The sequence below is a fragment of the Leptidea sinapis genome, chromosome 7 (assembly GCF_905404315.1).
Source record: "Leptidea sinapis chromosome 7, ilLepSina1.1, whole genome shotgun sequence".
In the NCBI taxonomy this organism is placed as follows: domain Eukaryota; kingdom Metazoa; phylum Arthropoda; class Insecta; order Lepidoptera; family Pieridae; genus Leptidea; species Leptidea sinapis.
In genome coordinates, this window is record NC_066271.1 from 9,882,064 (window position 1) to 9,898,222 (window position 16,159).

General features: G+C 34.4%; 2 protein-coding genes and 1 long non-coding RNA gene across 3 annotated transcripts; all 3 read left to right on the top strand.

The window, feature by feature from the left end:
• The first annotated feature begins 6,854 nt into the window (after nt 1–6,854).
• Nucleotides 6,855–8,214, top strand: LOC126965447 (electron transfer flavoprotein regulatory factor 1). Its single transcript, XM_050809073.1, has 2 exons — nt 6,855–7,201; nt 7,315–8,214. The coding sequence occupies exons 1-2, from the start codon at nt 7,157–7,159 to the stop codon at nt 7,525–7,527; spliced, it is 258 nt and encodes an 85-aa protein (XP_050665030.1). The 5' UTR covers nt 6,855–7,156; the 3' UTR covers nt 7,528–8,214.
• Nucleotides 8,215–8,969: 755 nt separating this feature from the next.
• Nucleotides 8,970–10,400, top strand: LOC126965488 (tigger transposable element-derived protein 4-like). The gene is given in 2 exon segments (XM_050809123.1): nt 8,970–9,925; nt 9,928–10,400. Coding segments are annotated over 2 exon segments (1,347 nt in total). The 5' UTR covers nt 8,970–9,051.
• A 1,868-nt stretch (nt 10,401–12,268) lies between these two features.
• On the top strand, nt 12,269–15,121 carry LOC126965451 (uncharacterized). The gene is made up of 3 exons (XR_007729538.1): nt 12,269–12,527; nt 12,607–12,916; nt 14,964–15,121. It is a non-coding gene; the product is annotated as an uncharacterized LOC126965451 (long non-coding RNA).
• Nucleotides 15,122–16,159: the final 1,038 nt, after the last annotated feature.

A 16,159-nucleotide genomic window follows, 5' to 3' on the forward strand; every position in this document is an offset into this window, starting at 1 on the left:
TAATTTGGGGTAAGATTATAAGGCTTTTTTCTCTGGAACGGTGCATTATATTGTTATGAGAGTGGTATCATTGTAATCGTGGACTAAATATCTAGCGATCACAATATTTCTGCCTCATAATTCGTGCTACCGGATACTTTACTTTACCCACTCTCAGAGTAGTAGGTACTTATGAAAATAAATACCTATTTAATTTATAAAATACATTATTTACATACCTTCGCCAATCTCAAGCTCTGTATCAGACATGCTGGTTTCGTAATAAAAAGGACAACAATATTTTGTAAGTTATTCTTAAATTATTATGGGAGCTTAAATCAGTGTAAATTGTCATTTGATATTTAGTGACTTCTATGGCAATAAAACATTGTTGCTAGGAGACCAGCCTTATTCAATTTATTTTTTAGTTGTAACTCCGTAATGTTGGCCTAGCATGGATATATCATTCAAACAGGAATGAGATATTTGATAAAATATATTTAAAAATGAACGCTGTAAGTAGTATTATTAAAACCGAAAATTCTATATTCCTAGTGCGTTACACAAACGCTGATCCGGGCGGAGACGGACTGCTAATATTACTTATAGTGTATTATTTTCTGTGCACACGTGTCTACACGCAGTGTCTGTCTACTCTTTTAATACTATAATATACAACGAGGGCGGCACTGAAAATTTCGGTAATCAAAGAAGTGACACAACATTACTATTTAAAAATGTATTTAGTGCTTTTCGAAGTATTCTCCGCGAAATTTGACACATTTTTCCATACGATGGAACCAATCATTGCAGCAACCATTCCATTCGGAAGTTGGGGTCTAAAAAATGGCCGTATTGTAGGCGTCCACAGCTTCTTCAGGCGATGAAAATCTCTGACCACGCAATTTATTCTTTATTTTAGGGAAAGTATAGAAATCATAGGGCTTAGATCGGAGCTGTATGGTGGATGCATTGATATTATCTGCATTAACCGTTCTTTGTCCCTCAAGAGGAATAGTCGTGATCGAACAATTTTTCTTGACTTTAAATCATTTTCGAACACCCAAACTCGTGACTGGTTTTTTGTTTCGGGTTCGTACGCGTATATCCAGGATTCGTCACCTGATATGATGTTGAATACAGCATTTGAGGATCCTGCGTGGAATCTTTCGAGAGTTCTGACGCACCAAGGAACGCGAGCCGCTTTTTGCTCTTCACAGAGCAAATGCGGTATCCATCGGGAAAACAACTTTTTTACACCTAATTGTTCTTGCAAGATTATTTGTATTTGACTTATTCCAATGTCTAAAGTTGCCTGAATTTTGCGGTATGTCACATGTCGATCTTCCTCAATCAGCTTACGCACAGCATCAACGTTTTCTTTGGTGACTGCAGTTTTTGAACGACCTTGACGGGGATCATCACTGAGCTTGACACGCCCACGTTGAAATTCAGCAAACCAGTGATAAATTGTGGTTTTGGATGGGGCTTCGTCACTAAACGCAGAAATCATCCGGTCAACACACTGTTTTTGTGTTAAACAACTTCGAAAGTCATAAATCATTGCCCTAGAATTTTCTCGAGTCAATTCCATTTTCTCAACCACTAAACAAGTTTGAAAAGACCTTGTGACAAGACCGAGAATCTTTTTTTAAATAAATAAATGGTATTCGATTTTTAATACCAAGGAGTTTTCAATTAAAAAGATTTTAATATGACAGGAACAGTGGAGATATTCCATTCCCGATACTTTTATTGCAGCCCTCGTATAATATCATTGTCTTCATATACATGTAGTACATAGCGGTTATTTCAAGATGACAGACACTCTAATTTTATTTATATGTATAGATGCAGCAATCTTGCCATTTGGATTGACTCTAACAGATGTGACAATGTTTGCATACTTATTTGCAAAAGCGAATGGAAAAAAGTATCTTAAGAGCTGGGATTCAAATAAAATTGCCGGAGATTATTTATGTAGCGATACCAAAACGAAATTGTCTTGGAGAAAGCCTGAAGCCACTAGTTTCAAAGTCATAGTCAAATAAACTTTATTCAATTAGGTTTTAAGTAAGTTTTGAATCGTCACTACAAATATTTCTTTTAAATTACTGAATTTACCATTTGTTCGTATAATAAGTTGAGCTCGTGAAAAGAACATAATATTATAAGAAACTCAACGGCCACTCTACAATCAAATTGAGTAATTTACAATGGCTGTTATTAGTTTGTAAGGATACAATATTTGAGTCGTGTTTAAATAATTTAGACTATTTCTAAAAAGTAATAAAGAATTAACTGTATAAATATAAATTATTGTATATTGGATGCATCAACCTTTGGAGCTTGAATTCATTGTTTGTGCAAGGATGCGTCGTAAACATGATGGTCGTGATTACTGTCACAGTTAGTAATTATTGTATCCACCTAATATACATTATATATTTAATGCGTTGCGTTTCGAAACCTAGTTGATATGATATTAAAGGTTTTTTGCAAGAAAATTACAAAAAAGACATTTTAAAATTGCGCTATAAAGCGTCAAATTATAAACCATTATTAGGTAGATTGGTGGTGGTGGTCGAAGCAAAAGGGAGGAGATGATTTTGACTGGTATGTAATATGTTCATATGTTATTATTTAGTAGGTACTAGATGTCCGGGTGAACCTCGTATCTTCTACATATATTTGTGTAAAAGGTTGGTCACAACTGAATAGAAAAAAAATAACTACATTATTATATACAATTAGGCGAGCGTAATTTAATTTATCTACACCCATGCTTTAAATCCTTTTAAATTAAAGATTCTGAAACAGTTAGTTTATTGCCAACATTAAAACACCCAATGTTCTAATAACCGTTACATCATCCAAACGAGTGTTGTAATGTTGTACTGAATTTCATAACAACACTCCTATTTTTTTTTCAATCCCTTCGTGCTCAAAGAGTTTTAAGAGACAGCCACATTCTGCTCGATGCGTGGTATCTGTATGAATTTCACAAAACGAACATTGTCGTTTACGCGCGATCCACGCTATCAGAACGTCGCGCGCCGTAAAAAAAAGTAGGTTATTCGGATCCCCGCCATTTTTCTTAGATATTTTTATTGTTATGTTTACAAAAAAGGAGCATTTCATTTTAAACGCTGCAAAAGAACATAATATTCAAGTGAATTATAATTATTGCACTATATAAAATGTAAATTACTACTAAAATAAATAACTCTTTCAAATTCTTTCTTTTTCTTAATACTTAGTTTATTTGTATATCAGTAATGGATGATATTAGGTTACTACTAGGACTGGCTGTTTTAATGTTAGCAGTAAGCTGGTTTAGAATCTTTAAAAGGGTTCATATTATGGGTGTAGATAAAGTCTTGTATGCAACTGTTGATAATTAGGTATTAAAACACTCATGTGATACACGAATGTGTATTTATCTCACGAGGCGAAGCCGAGTGTTTTAATAACCCTTATTACACAACAGTTGCATAAATAACTATATACACACTCACGCGTTTTGCCCGTCAAGGCAGGCAGAGATAACAGAACGCCACTTGTTTCTATCCTAACAACCTCATGTGCTTCCTCTACATTCATTATTCATACATGCTCGCTGGTTGCGGGTGCTTCGGACCTCTCCTTTTTTCAAAACATCTCCACTTCGGTTGACGAATGTCCAATCAATTTAAAATAAATAAATTGTAATATAATCAATTTAAAGCTTTCTGATATCAAAAACAGATCAGAGAGATCGGGCCTCATAATATTACAGCTATGATTAAATTATAAAGATCCAAGATATAACAATAATAAGTGTGAAGAAGTAGGAAAATAATCTGCAATCTGCGAGCTATTCATGTTTGCTACGCAAAGCCCGTAGGAGTTATTAAAATAAATATTTTGTATATTTGCGCAAATACTACAACACTCCTATTATAAAAACGAGAATAATAAGATTAATAATTATACTCTAAAATTAAATCATAAATCATCAAATTACATTTTGATGTAAAATTATTGTTAAAAAGCGCCGTGCGTGCGCGTGCCTATTAATACGGCCACATTGTCAACACTCGAGCTGTCGTACCGTATGGACCTCTCTGGGACGTCGTTACGCTGCCTGTGGAATATACGAAGTTGATCAACTACTCGTGCAGTTTTCTTTCGATGATCCAATTATGTGAATTATGACGTCAACAGGGGTGATGTCGCACCTTTAAAAAAACAATACGGAGGCTCTTTCTTCGTCATTAGAAGTGAGATAAAGGTTTCAAGTTGACTTATCACTTAATTTGATAAGATATTTTGATAAATTATCATGTTATTTTTGAAGGTAGTTTTAAAACCAAAAAAGAGTTTTGACAGCTACTGTCTACAATGCCGTGTGATAGAGAAAAATTATTTTTTCACTGACCCAACTTGCTTTGGCGCCAAAAGGTGCTAATATCTTGGAAGGACCATGGACAGTGGACAATCCAGTTTCGTCGAAATTTCAGGTATCCAATAAAAGACTCTTGAAATTTTCGAATGTTAAACTTACAGTATTTTTGTTAAACGCCGAAGGGCTAGCCAACATTGCTAAAATGGTAGGTATGCTGTAATATGGTTCGTCATGCTCACTGAATGACATTGCTTGCGGCAGTGTCATGTGCCGGGTTCGTCCTTCCCTTACATAACTAAGAACGATGGCTGGTCAATGCGTCAAATCGTGAACGGGTGCTGCTTGTGCTGCCAGGTCGATCTGCTATAGTTGTATTTGGTTTTATATACACACATATGGTTCGAGTTAAGAGACCGACTTATGCAATGTCTGTAGAGTGTCATCTCTTTCTCACACCGCGGACTACAGACAAATTTCTTACGTACATACTTCCTTAAGCGATTGAAACACCAGATAGTTACAGGCACTTCATGGTACGAATCTTAGCGATTTAATTTAGGTACCTAAACTGAATTGCATCGGAGTTCAATGGCTAATTAAAAGTTGATGGTATGCCTCCTGGTCACTCATTCATGGGGATTTGTAAACAATTATATAAACTCCCACATCATGGTAACTGAGCTTCCTTTACCTATATAAAATTTAAGCTTAATATTAAGAGAGATAGATACCTAGTCTTGCCATAAATAATGATAAAAAGAAAAAAAAATCTATTGCTAAAACATTTATTACTTTTCGGTGTGTTAGTTTAATACATAAATAACTATAAAACAATTTCAAATATAAAAAGCTCATTCGAAACGGTCTCCATTGGCTGCAATACAGTCCTTTAAACGCTGAGGCCAGTTATCAATAGAAGCACTCTTTCCATGGGAAAATTCTTCATAATCCAGCAGATTAAGATTGGGACTAGACGATGGCCTGTCTTCAGCACTGATGAAGCCCGAAACATTCGTTTCCAATCAAGACTGCGTAGACCGAGCCTTATGACTAGGCGCCGAGTCTTGCTGGAAGGACCATTCTTGGTTATTGGACATGGTGTTATAAGGGGCTTCACTACCTTCTCAAGAATGGTATCTTGATACACTTGTGCCGATGTTTTGATACCTTTTTCACAAATGTATAGCTCATTCACTCCTTCATAGCTAATACCCCACCAAACCATCACTGAAGTCGGATAGTGCCCACGTTGCACTCTCTCGACTAATTAGGAAACTTCCTTAGAGCTTTGAGCACAAATAAAGTCATTTTTAACCAACTTAAAAAAAGGAGGAGGTTCTCAATTCGTCGGTATGTTTTTTTTATGTTTGTTACCTCAAAACTTTCGACTAGGTGAACCGATTTTGATAATTCATTTTTTATTTGAAAGCTGGTGCTTCCCGTGTGTTCCCATTGTAATTTGGCCCAGATCTGACAATGGCATCCATAAGAAAACCATGAAAGTCTTATACATACGTATAGCAAATTTAAGACTTTTATGGTTTTCTGGTGGATGATAAATTTAGGAATAACTCAATATCGCACCTACCGATTTAGATGATTCTTTTTTTATTGGAAAGATAGTTTGGTGAGAGTTTGGTTAGGTTATGATAACGGAATCCATGATTGAATTATTCGTTAGTGTACTTCAAATTCACTAAAAATCATAAAATATTTTTTTTAACAAAAATACAACCGACTTCAATAACACTATTTCAATACAATAGATATAATATGCACTAAAAAGTATAAAAATAATTGCGTATTTTTATACAATCTAAATAGGTAATTAATCTAATTCTAGTTAGGATTGTTGTAATTTTTGGAGTCGGTGTCATTCAAGATATATTTGTAGTCGCGGCGGAAGGACACCGATTAAAAGGCGTTATGATTAAGTAAAAACTGTATTTGGCTTCATACCTACTTTGTGAATGCATCACAATGATTCAGTTCTCTTCATCACCCCACTGCATTTTAATATCGCAAAATATTTTACAGTGTATTGGCGCCAAAGTGAGAACACTCAATGAATAATCATAATATTAAAATGATAGATTCCAAATTCAAATGTAATATTTTGTTTATTTTTTATTGTAACAGTGCTTATGGCCAGACTAAGTATAAATGATAAAAATGTATGGATACGGAGACGACACTTAACGGAGGATCGAAATTGTTGGGTGCCGTGGTGTTGCTATCTCGTTTGTCTTCGGACATGCACGTTTTTGTGCCATGACAAGCTTGTTACTCACGTCAAGTACGTACGAGGCTGCGTGTGGTATTTAAATTCTATTTTACTGGCCTACTTGATTTAAACCGCTTTGTTGAGCTTTTTTGCTGACTGTACGTCCTATAATTATGATTCGAGCCGGTTCCGAGTTAGGCTGACCAAGTTGACTAAATATAATTTTACTCTTTGGTATAATTAACATAAGTATAGTGATAGTAATAAAGTGTTCTGTGATTAGTGATTACTGATTACATCCACCTGTCATAGTCACTAGTCAGCTGATTTTAAAAAGTGAATAAATGTTATTAACATATTATCGAGTAGGTAACGGCGAGTGTTTGAGTATAATAGATCAATTTAACTAAAGAAGCAATTATTTTCCCCACTCTTAAAAACAATACAATACTGAATTGTTTTTAAAGTCTTATTCTGTAAACTGTTTGGACTTTAGACTATTTAAACTTGGATATGAATACTTCAGTGTAGCTATCTATCATTCTGTTTATTTAATTTTTTAAACTATGTCTCAACCACACAGAAAAGCTGTACTAAATCTCTACAAAACAGTAAGTTCTAAATAATTTTTAAAAGTAATGTGCAAGTATTGTAAAAGTATAAATTGTGTAGTGTAAAATTTAAGTATGTACCTATACATATTAATTTTAAAATTATCTTTCAGTTATTGTTTTTGGGCAAGGATTGGCCTCAGGGTTATGACGTGTTTAGAAAAAGGTTGCACAAAGTCTTTTCCAGGAACAGTGAGGAGACAGATCCAACTAAAATTACAACTATGATAAAACATGGTGAATTTGTTGTTAAAGAAATAGAGGCCTTATATAAATTAAAAAAGTACAGGGCAATGAAGCGAAGATATTATGATGACAATAATTGATATAAGAATGGTTATTTGGTAATATATTGAATATAAATCCCTCAAATAGTTACCATTACTATAATATTATTTATCTCAATAATTGAGTTAATATATTGCAAGACAGATAAATAACCTTAAGGCTTTTCATAATTTATACCTAATTATTTAAATAATATTGGTTATTTTTGTATTTGTATTGATATCTGTTACCTTGTAACATATCTATTTATATGATAATCATTATGAACTCATTCACAAACAAACTTGACAGAAACAGAAAGTTTTGTAAATGAATAAGTATATACATGCAGTGTTTCTAGGACAATACAAAATAGGTACCTTCATTATAAGAAGAAACACATTTTAAAAGGCTGGCAATGCTCCTGTGATTCCTCTGGTGTTGCTAGATAATGTGGGAGGCGGAGATTACTTTACACCAGGTGGTCATACACTCTTCAATAAAAAAAGGCCAACATTTTCAATTGACCCAGTGCTGTTTCTGAATACAGTTGTAAAGTGTTGCAGTGATTAAGAATAATTACTAAATATAAAATTCAAAACATATTTTAAGAGAAACTTTGTATTATGTACTTATTGGATAATATTTAAAATAGTGAATTTGTGATATTGTCAGTTCTTATTATTATATTTTGTACTACTGTTTTTTAATGATGGTTATTAATATACTCATAAATTACTATCAAAGTTATTTGTTTTATTACTTATTATTCAAACAAAATAAAACTTATAACTACAATACTATGATAACATTAAATAAAAATTATCATTACGGGGAAGTGTAACAAGAATACTAGCAGCATTTCTGTGTTATCCAACACATATATCCATATTGGCTGATCAGTTACAGAAATAGCTGCTAGCACTTGGGTTTCCAGTAGCCCTATTGAGGTGTGTTGAAAGTACAGTCAAAACCGTTTATGGCGACATCGTTTAGAACCACATACCGGTTAAATTTACCAAAATTAAAGGTCCTGGCTGAATGTTATATGACCGCCTTATGTAAAACATTGGTTTTTACGACATTGTTTACTACGACATACTGCATTAAGTGACCACATTTGGTTAATGTTCCGAGAATTATATCTGTAGAACGACCGGCTCAGCTGTATTGTAAACAATTTGAATAGGTAACTGTATCCACATCTGGCACAGTATAATAGTCAATGGCTATTATCGTAAAAGTAAATAAAGTTTAGGGTCTTTTGTAATTCTTAGAAACAAAGCACATGCATGCCGTAGCCTCAAGGCCCGCTTCGTCATATCTCTTAAGTCAGTTTGTTACTTATCTTTACACAAGACGCGCCAAAACATTATTGTTGAGTTAACTGTGAAAATTGTAACATATCGCAAAAAAGAAAACAAATCAGTATCGAAGAAAAATCGCATATTATTTCAAAGCTAGAGAAAGGAATTCCAAACAAAGACCTGACAAAAGAATATGGTGTATCTCACTCGACAATTTCAACCATTTGGAAAGAAAGGGAGAAAATTCAAATCCTTTACGACAAGAATTTTTTGAAAATGAAACGAGCCAGAACAACGCGGCATACGAAGATTGAGGAAGCTTTGTTAAAGTGGTTTAAATATCAAAGGACAAATAATGTGCCAATAAATGGACCAATTCTTCAACAAAAAGCAAACGATTTTGCTCAACGTTTTGGTGAAGATTTTGTTTGCTCGTCTAGTTGGATTCAACGTTTCCGGGCTCGACATGGCATTGTCGGCGGGAAAATGAGTGGTGAAGCTGCCAGTGTGGATAAAGATGCTGTAGACGAATGGATTACGCAAAAGTGGCCTAAATTATGCGAAGGCTACAGTCCAGAAGACATTTATAACGCAGACGAAACCGGACTTTTTTACAATATGACACCAGACAGGACTTTAAAATTCAAAGGAGAGAATTGTTCGGGAGGAAAAATGTCCAAGACGAGACTAACGATCATGGTTGCAGCAAATATGACAGGATCCTGTAAAAGGAAGCTTTTAGTTATTGGGAAATCTAAGAAACCACGATGCTTTAAACACATACGCTCACTGCCGGTAACGTATGAAAACAATGTGAAGTCATGGATGACATCGGAAATTTTTGAAAAATGGTTACGAAACTGGGACGCTGAATTAAAAGCAAACAATAAGAAAGTTCTTCTTTTAGTTGATAATTGTCCTGCTCATCCGGCTGTTACTAATCTGAAGTGTATTAAACTCGTGTTCTTACCACCAAATTTTACATCTGTACTGCAACCTATGGACCAAGGTGTAATAAGATGTTTAAAATCTCATTATAGAAGACTGCAAGTGTTAAAGTTAATACAAAGCATTGACAGTAATAATCAGAACAGCTTTACGGTTCTTGATGCCATCTTGATGATATCCGAAGCATGGGAAAAAGTTTCACAAATACTATAGCTAACTGCTTTGGGCATGCAGGTTTTAAAGATCTTACAAGTCTTATAACAAGAACCTCAGATGATGTGATTGACGACGATGAAGAGGACAATATTTCTTTGGCTCAATTAGCCTAAAATTTACGACCTGCTTTATCTACTACTGAAACAGACGAGTTCATTGATGTAGATCAGTCTATTGCAATTTGTGCACCAGCTGCGGAGGATGATATTGTACGTGAAGTTCAAGAGGAAAATGAAAATGAACAGGAAGACTCGGAAGAACAATTTACAGTGCCAACTTTGATTGACAGTCTCAATGCTGTTAGTGTATTACGAAAGATTGTTCTTTTTAATGAAGAGTTCCACATGCAGGGAAATTGTGACGATACGCTGATTAAATCCAACGTGAATTACAAAATGTGTATGCACGACAGAAGTGTTTCAAACAAACTAAAATTACAGATTGTATGCATACAAAAATGATGGAAAAATGATATTGTTCTTTTATATTATACGTTTGTATTGAAGTAAACAAAATGCAGTTTAATTTCCTACATGAATATACATATTATCTTTCCTATTAATACCTGTCACCGGTTGTTACAACTATCGGTTTTTACGACTCAATATGAGTAGTCCCTTCGATGTCGTTATAACAGATTTTGACTGTATATCTTATGGGGGCCTACCAACACTACAACATCTGTTATGTGGTCGCCAATCTAGGACTGTACTGCCCCAACAGCCATCTGTCCGTTGAGCTATGTCAGTGACTTTGGTTCTCCTACAGATCTCCTCAGTTCTGAATCGATCTCACAGGGAAACTCCGAGCATAACCCTCTCCACTGCACTCTGGGGTACAATCGTTAGAAACTCTTTCCTGTCTACTGATAATAAGGTTCTGATCTACAATGCTGTGTTGAAGCCCATCTGGACCTACGGAATTCCACTGTGCCAGTAAAAGCAACATTCTACTCATTCAACATGGGCAAAACAACATACCTACTGTTTACCATCACAAGTGCCACATGGTGTTCCAGAAATGATGAGATCGACCAATGTCTTGTTCCCAGTGCTCAGTCTGTAATTGAGAAATTTAAAGGGAAATATGCTAATTGGCTCTTGATACATACAAAGACCCTGGCTAATCTCTCCTACACCACTAACTACAACACATTTTATTTTTTTTAATGTTTTTTAATAAATATATTACTACATAATATTCATGGGTAACAATAATGCTGATGTGAGGTAATTTTGAAGGCACTTTTGGCTAAAATCTTGCACACAGTAGGTATTTTGTCTGATATAAGATTTATATATTATTATTTATATCATTATCATTAAACATGTGAATCACACATGTTTTTTTACACCAGCAATACCTGCACCAGTCAGTACTTGTTGTTAGAGAGTTAGAGCCTTGTCCCTGAAATATAATAATCACAGGGAGGATCTACAGATCATTGTATTATCGTAAATAGTAAGTTAAGTACCTTCATTATTTACTTACTTCATCGTTCCCGGCATTAAAAGTGCACCAAATGTAAAGCCAACGCATTGATTTTTGGACACTCTAAATCTTTCCCAGAAAGTATTTTCATCCCAACTACTGACATTCGTGAATTGCGTCTTCCGTATCGAAAGAACTTCTTTTTTACAAGATTTCTATAAGCAATGACGTTGTTAGGACTAGTCTATCGGCCTTACAATTAATAAACTTTTTATGCAGTTATACGTGAGAATAAATCAAGAATATGCAAATTGTTTACAAATAGACATTTTACGATTGGTTTATTCGGACGGACTATAACGTTTCCCGCGTTTATTTGCAAGGGCTGCTTGACAAGTCATGACACAGAAAACTTCAGAATTATCATTGTATTGTCAGTGTTCTCAGTCATATAGTTTTACATTAAATTATACATTAAGCCGGCTGTACACATGGGGCCAAGGTGGGGCCATGGGCAAAAATGATGGAAACCAAGATTCCTGTTCACACATTGGCTTACTGATCATTCTGCATTGGCGCTTCAAAGATGGACGTAGAAGTTCTTGCAGCCGCGGCAATTTATTTATACAGTGCGTTTAATTATTACGTACATGTGCACCAAAGTAGAGTGACTAAAAAGAAATGGCGCAAAAGAAGGTGGTGGATGGTGACTATTCATCGGAATAGAACGAGTCACATATATGTGTTATTAGTTATTATTGATATACAGGCTGATAATAATTTTGCAAAAAGTTAGAAGGTCAGTGTCACATTTACAATAGGTAACTTTCTCTATGGAGTCCATGTATGTACCACATAGAAAAATTAAACAAAATAAAAAAAAACCCGCGACGGTAAAAATGTCATCGAAAAAGAATAAAATCTCGGTTATGTATTATGGTAAAATTGTTATCGCTACATCTAAGTTAAGTCGGGGGTTTTGAGTTATTTTATTCTTTTTCGATGAGATTTTTACCGTCGTGGGTAAAAATAGACTCGATCAGCTGATTGGATTTGTATGGAAAAACGTAATATTTTTTTGAGATTTCGACATTGATTCCATAAAGAAACTAGTTATGAATGAGACACCGACTGACTTCCTAAAATTTTGCTATGGGGTAATTATCACTGTATAATTATATGCAACTAATTAATACTATGTCCATACTAACTTTGTTAATATTTCTTTGTTTTTAGAGAGAGTATGAATCAACAGCTTGCCGAGCTTCTTGCAGAACCATCTGGGGAGTTCGATAATTTCGTTCGAATGTCATGCACTGATTTTGAATACCTGCTACAAAAAATTTCTCCGATGGTTTCTAAGCAAGATACTACTTGGAGGAAAGCTGTACCAACAAAAATACGACTTGCATTGACATTGAGATTTTTAGCTACTGGAGATGACTACAGAAGCTTACACTACCTATTTAAAATATCAAGTTCACTTATCTCACGCATAAGAATCGAATGTTTGGCACTCAATGATGTTTTGCAAGATATGATTAAAGTAAGTAAAACTTCATGTTATTAATGTATTATTTATTAATGTTTATAAGAAAGAATTACAAAATAGTTCTAGAGTTTCAAAATACAACAGTCTTTATTTTACCATGTAGAGATCAATTACTTGAATCATCATGAAACAATGTTTAGCATCACATGAACTTTTCAAATATTATATTTTGAGTCTCTAAAGACTGAGACAAGTCGTATGTTCTATCAGATAATTCTGGTAAATGAAGTTCAACAGGTAGTTCTGGAGATGCTGTTTGTAGCCTTTGAGCAGATGAAGACTGCATTAGTTGTGATTGTGAATATATTTTATCATTAGACAATATCCGAATACGTTGAGTTTGGGGTTCATTAAAAACATACTGCGGTGAATGGGATGGGTTATGCGGAGATTGATTGGGAATAGTAACGTAAGTTGGAAGGATGGACTGTGCTGAGTTGGGTCGGTAGTGTGGTGAAGGAGATGAGCGAGAACAGTTTGAGCGATAAGAACTTTGTGAGGAGGATGAACGATTCATATTAGTGGAATCAGTAATAGTATTTTGGCTACCTCGACGTCTTTTTATCAACATGCTATCAATCTCTAACATAATTTCTTCTCTTTCATATTCTGGAAATTTTCTTAATTTTGTGGCAAGAAGTTTAGCATATAGATCACAATCATCATCATGTCTAGCAGTTTTATTATCAAGCACTCTGTTTAATGTGCCAAAAGCATTTGCCACCTCCTTGCTGGCCTCTGATAACTCTGGTGGATTTTTCGAACGGCGCTTTTGAGTTGGAAGAGCAGTAACTTTTGATTTAGTACTCGTATTCCCATCTTGAGATGTGTCACTTTCAATAACGGGACGATGGAAGTCGGTTTCTGCCTCTGTTTCGTAGTCACGTGTCGATGACGAATCCTGTAGTAAAAAAGTGATATCAGTTTATTTTTTATTTATGTCCGATGTCCGTTTCAGAAGGATTCAGCTTCCCGCATTGTTTGGGCGCTATAGATGGGAAGCATATCAATATACAATCACCTTTACACTCGGGAACTGAATACTTTAACTATAAAGGCCACTTTAGCATTGTTTTACTAGCACTAGTAGATAGTAATTATTGTTTTTTGTTTGCCGATGTAGGTTCTCAAGGACGGATTAGTGATGGAGGAGTTTTCAATCAAAGTATCTTATATCAAAAACTATCGTCTAAGTATGAATTTACCCCGTCCTATTCCACTTCCTAATAGTGACATAGTCATGCCTTACGTATTTTTAGGCGATGGTGCATTTGCTCTCAGTACCCATTTAATGAAACCGTTTCCCGGTCATCACGCACTAGGGTCCCCAGAAAGAGTATTCAATCAAGAATTATCTCGTTCTCGAGTAAAAGTAGAAAATACTTTCGGAATACTAACCGCCAGGTTCAGGATCTTTAAAAAAAATATACCCTTGGAACCTACCAAAGCTTCTATTGTTACAATGACATGTGTATATCTACATAATTTTTTGAGAAAAAGTACTTCTTCACAGAATATTTATTCACCTCCTGGTTCATTCGATATTTATCAAAATGAAGATCTAGTGCGGCCAGGTTCATGGAGAAATAATGGAGATAGTTCGTTTTTACCATTATTAAGTGTACCGCGTAGACCGCCGCATATTGCGACACAAATAAGATTGGATTTTATGAATTAATTTTTTAGAAATAGAGACCACTAAGATTTTGTGAAATCAAAATATTGTTTACCTGTATAATCTTTTCCTCAGTGTTAATTACACTGGAGCATACATAGACATCCTTTAAAAAAGCTTCAAGAGGCTCGTAATATGGCCAAATAGGATCATATCGTTCATCTTCACCCATTCCTGATTTTATTGATTGAGTTTTCTTTTTGTGATGCATTCTGAATGTTATCATTAATGACTCTTTTTTTTTATTCAATTCATTAACAGGTATATTAATTTTATCCGCTATGCGAATCCACGCATCATTAACCTGAAATATAAAATAGTTCATTATGAATAATAGAAATTGTTTAAATGACCTGCCCCTTCCAGAAGCGAGTCGATATACAAATACAAGAAATTGCCTACAAAAAAAAACAGGCTTTATAATTGTATCCTCTGGAAGAGCCTTCAGTTCGCAATAAGTAAAATCAATTAGAAATAATTCAGCCGCTATTGACAAGTTGTAAGTTAAACCACACAACTTTTACATATACCTACATTATAGAAAAAGTATAAAACATTTTTGGAAACAGCACAACAAGCAGATTACATTGTACACAATACAATGTCAAACAAATAGTAGGTAACTGTTAATGGAACTTTTTTAATAAAAAATGTGTTTAAAAACTTACTTTGGTTTTATTTTTATGTAGTTCATGCCATGGATTCCAAATTATTCCTTCATGTCGATACAATTCTATGAATTGTAAAACCTCATTACTTGTCCACACCGGCGCCGCCATCGCTATCGGAACATGGGAACGTAAATTTCACTCACGCGCAACGATACTGTCTCCGCTGACGAGTATAAACGAACTGAACAAGACACCAACGTGTGAACGCTGTTTGCGGAGCGCGCCAAGATCCTTTGATGTGTGCACTAAAAACCGACACTATTCGGATGGCCTGCCAATGTTGGCGCCAACTAGACCAATTAAGCCAACATACCGCCAAGTAGCTCTCTACATGTGTACAGCCGGCTTTAGAATATTTTGCTTATACTTGGTTTATTCTCAGTTATAACTTTATACCAAGTTTAGATATTTGTAAGGCCGTTTAAGTACTAAAAATCGTAATAAATAATAATAATAATTAAATTTTAGATAAAATTTTATGAAAAATAAAATAAATCAAGAGCACAAATTTCAATTTAACTGACAGATCACAGACAATAATATTTTCAACCTACAAAAGTGAACCTTATTACATCATTCTTAGGGCCATAATCCGAACTATAACACACACGTGAATAATAATATTACACACTACCGTGCTTAACAGAATTATCCCTGCAAAGTTAAGTTGGTACCTAACTGTAAATTATATGAGATTAAACAAAGCAATTCCAATTTAACCGGGTAATACAGTTTTTTTTTGTAACAACAAAGAGGTTTTATGTCGATTAATTCCATTTACATCGTTGGAATAAATAAATGTAAACAACCTAAAAAAACGATTATTATTATCATTTTTTTTATAATTCATAATAATTTGTTAAAAAATATATGCATTTTATTAATAAAATT